The 1,608-nt window shown below is 42.5% G+C and overlaps 1 protein-coding gene across 1 annotated transcript; it reads right to left on the reverse strand.

Annotated features, from left to right (window-relative positions):
• Positions 1-212: 212 nt before the first annotated feature.
• LOC112508664 (carboxylesterase 1-like) lies at positions 213-1,254 on the reverse strand. Its single transcript, XM_025113350.1, has one exon. It carries the CDS (start codon positions 1,252-1,254, stop codon positions 292-294), a length of 963 nt encoding a protein of 320 aa, XP_024969118.1. The 3' UTR covers positions 213-291.
• Between the last annotated feature and the right edge of the window lie 354 nt (positions 1,255-1,608).

Here is a 1,608-nt window from a genome sequence, read left to right on the forward strand (position 1 = left end):
ATAATAGGTGAAAAGTCGTTTACAAATTTATACAATTTGTTTCCGTGAATGGAGCAAACTCTTCAATAAGAGCCATACATTTTCTTATGTTTTATAAACCATACCATTTCAACATGATATAAATCTTATTGACAACCATTCATTTGTAAATCAAAATACTTATAAATGAATTACAAGAAACTTTTTGTATTATTAATTCAATTCCTTTATTAATTTCACGGAAGATATCACTTAATGATCATAGCATCAACCATCAACGATACATAATTAATTCATCTTTGCAAACATCAACTAAAGCATGAACTTTGAAATGACGTCGAACAACTCCTTGGCTTTCAACTCGTCATCCAATTCTATCCCATGATAACCTTCTCCAAAGAAACACTCATTCTCCACACCCTTCAACTCCAACATCTTTGCAAACCCCATTTGACGATCGATCAACAAATCCCCATAACAACCCGTCACCATCACCCGCCAACCCACCTTCTTCATCCCACCCATCACATCATCTAGGCCACCACCCGCCATTGGGTTGCAATACTCATGCTCCCGACTTGAACCAACAGGCAGACTTAAATCCCACATTGCATCGCATCTTGATAAAGTCAGCATCCCCCCGGTGTCAGCCAAACGGATCTCCGCCCCTGTCCGCTCCACTCCTCCGATGAACAGATGGTGCAAGATCACCCCTTTGATTTTCAACGGTTCAAGATCGTGAAGCTGTAGGGATGCACGAACTGCTACATGGTAGGCTAAGTTTGCACCAGCACTAGTGCCCATTAGGTAACAGTTGGAGAAGTCAACGAAGCCGGTTAACCATGGATCTTTGGATGATTTGATCCAATGCAAAGCCTCCATCCCATCTTCGTAGGCTGCCGGGAGGCGATGTTCAGGTGCCAGGCGGTAGTCCACTGACACCACCACGGCGTGGAGGTGCGATGCCAGTTGGTTGCAGAAATTGTGTGTGTGTGTTGATGATGCACTCATGAGAATAAAGCCACCGCCGTGGTAGTAAACGATAAGAGGGAGTTTTGCGACGGGAGTAATTAGGGTTTCTTTGGGGAGATGAATTCGAACCCCGGTTTTGTTAGAGTCGTCGATGGCTACATCTTTACTGAGCACGGGGGTGTCGGAATCTTGATCCGGTGTGGGAGGGGAGCATGGGAAGGATATGAAACGAGTGCATGAACCGTCGGGATTGAGCACCAAGATGGGTGGGTTGTCACCGGCAGGTGATTGATGATCAGACATGATTGCAGAAGAATGTTTGGATATTGATTCTGGGAAAACTTGAATATACGTGCATATATATATATACACATAAAACACAGTTTTTTTTTTTTTTCTGAAAAATATTTGTTTATTTATCTTCCATGCACATATGTTGACTCTTGACTTACTCTCTCTTGTATTTTTTCTTACATGGGAAGGATTCAAAATTGAGGGTTTTATGCCAATTAGACATTCTCCCCCGTGACAAAAACGAATATTGAATCAAATAACCGTCACAATTGTGGACCTGACCATCGTTATTGCGGACCTGGTCGTCGCAATTTCAGATGCGTAAGATTCCAGACCTGGATATTGCGAAAGTAGTGACATTTG

This window comes from Cynara cardunculus (assembly GCF_001531365.2).
Source record: "Cynara cardunculus var. scolymus isolate 2C chromosome LG 3, CcrdV1, whole genome shotgun sequence".
In the NCBI taxonomy this organism is placed as follows: Eukaryota; Viridiplantae; Streptophyta; class Magnoliopsida; order Asterales; family Asteraceae; genus Cynara; species Cynara cardunculus.

Bases quoted from the DNA above. Each gene is read 5' to 3' on its own strand.
- LOC112508664 (XM_025113350.1), bottom strand. From the start codon at position 1,254: ATGTCTGATCATCAATCACCTGCCGGTGACAACCCACCCATCTTGGTG.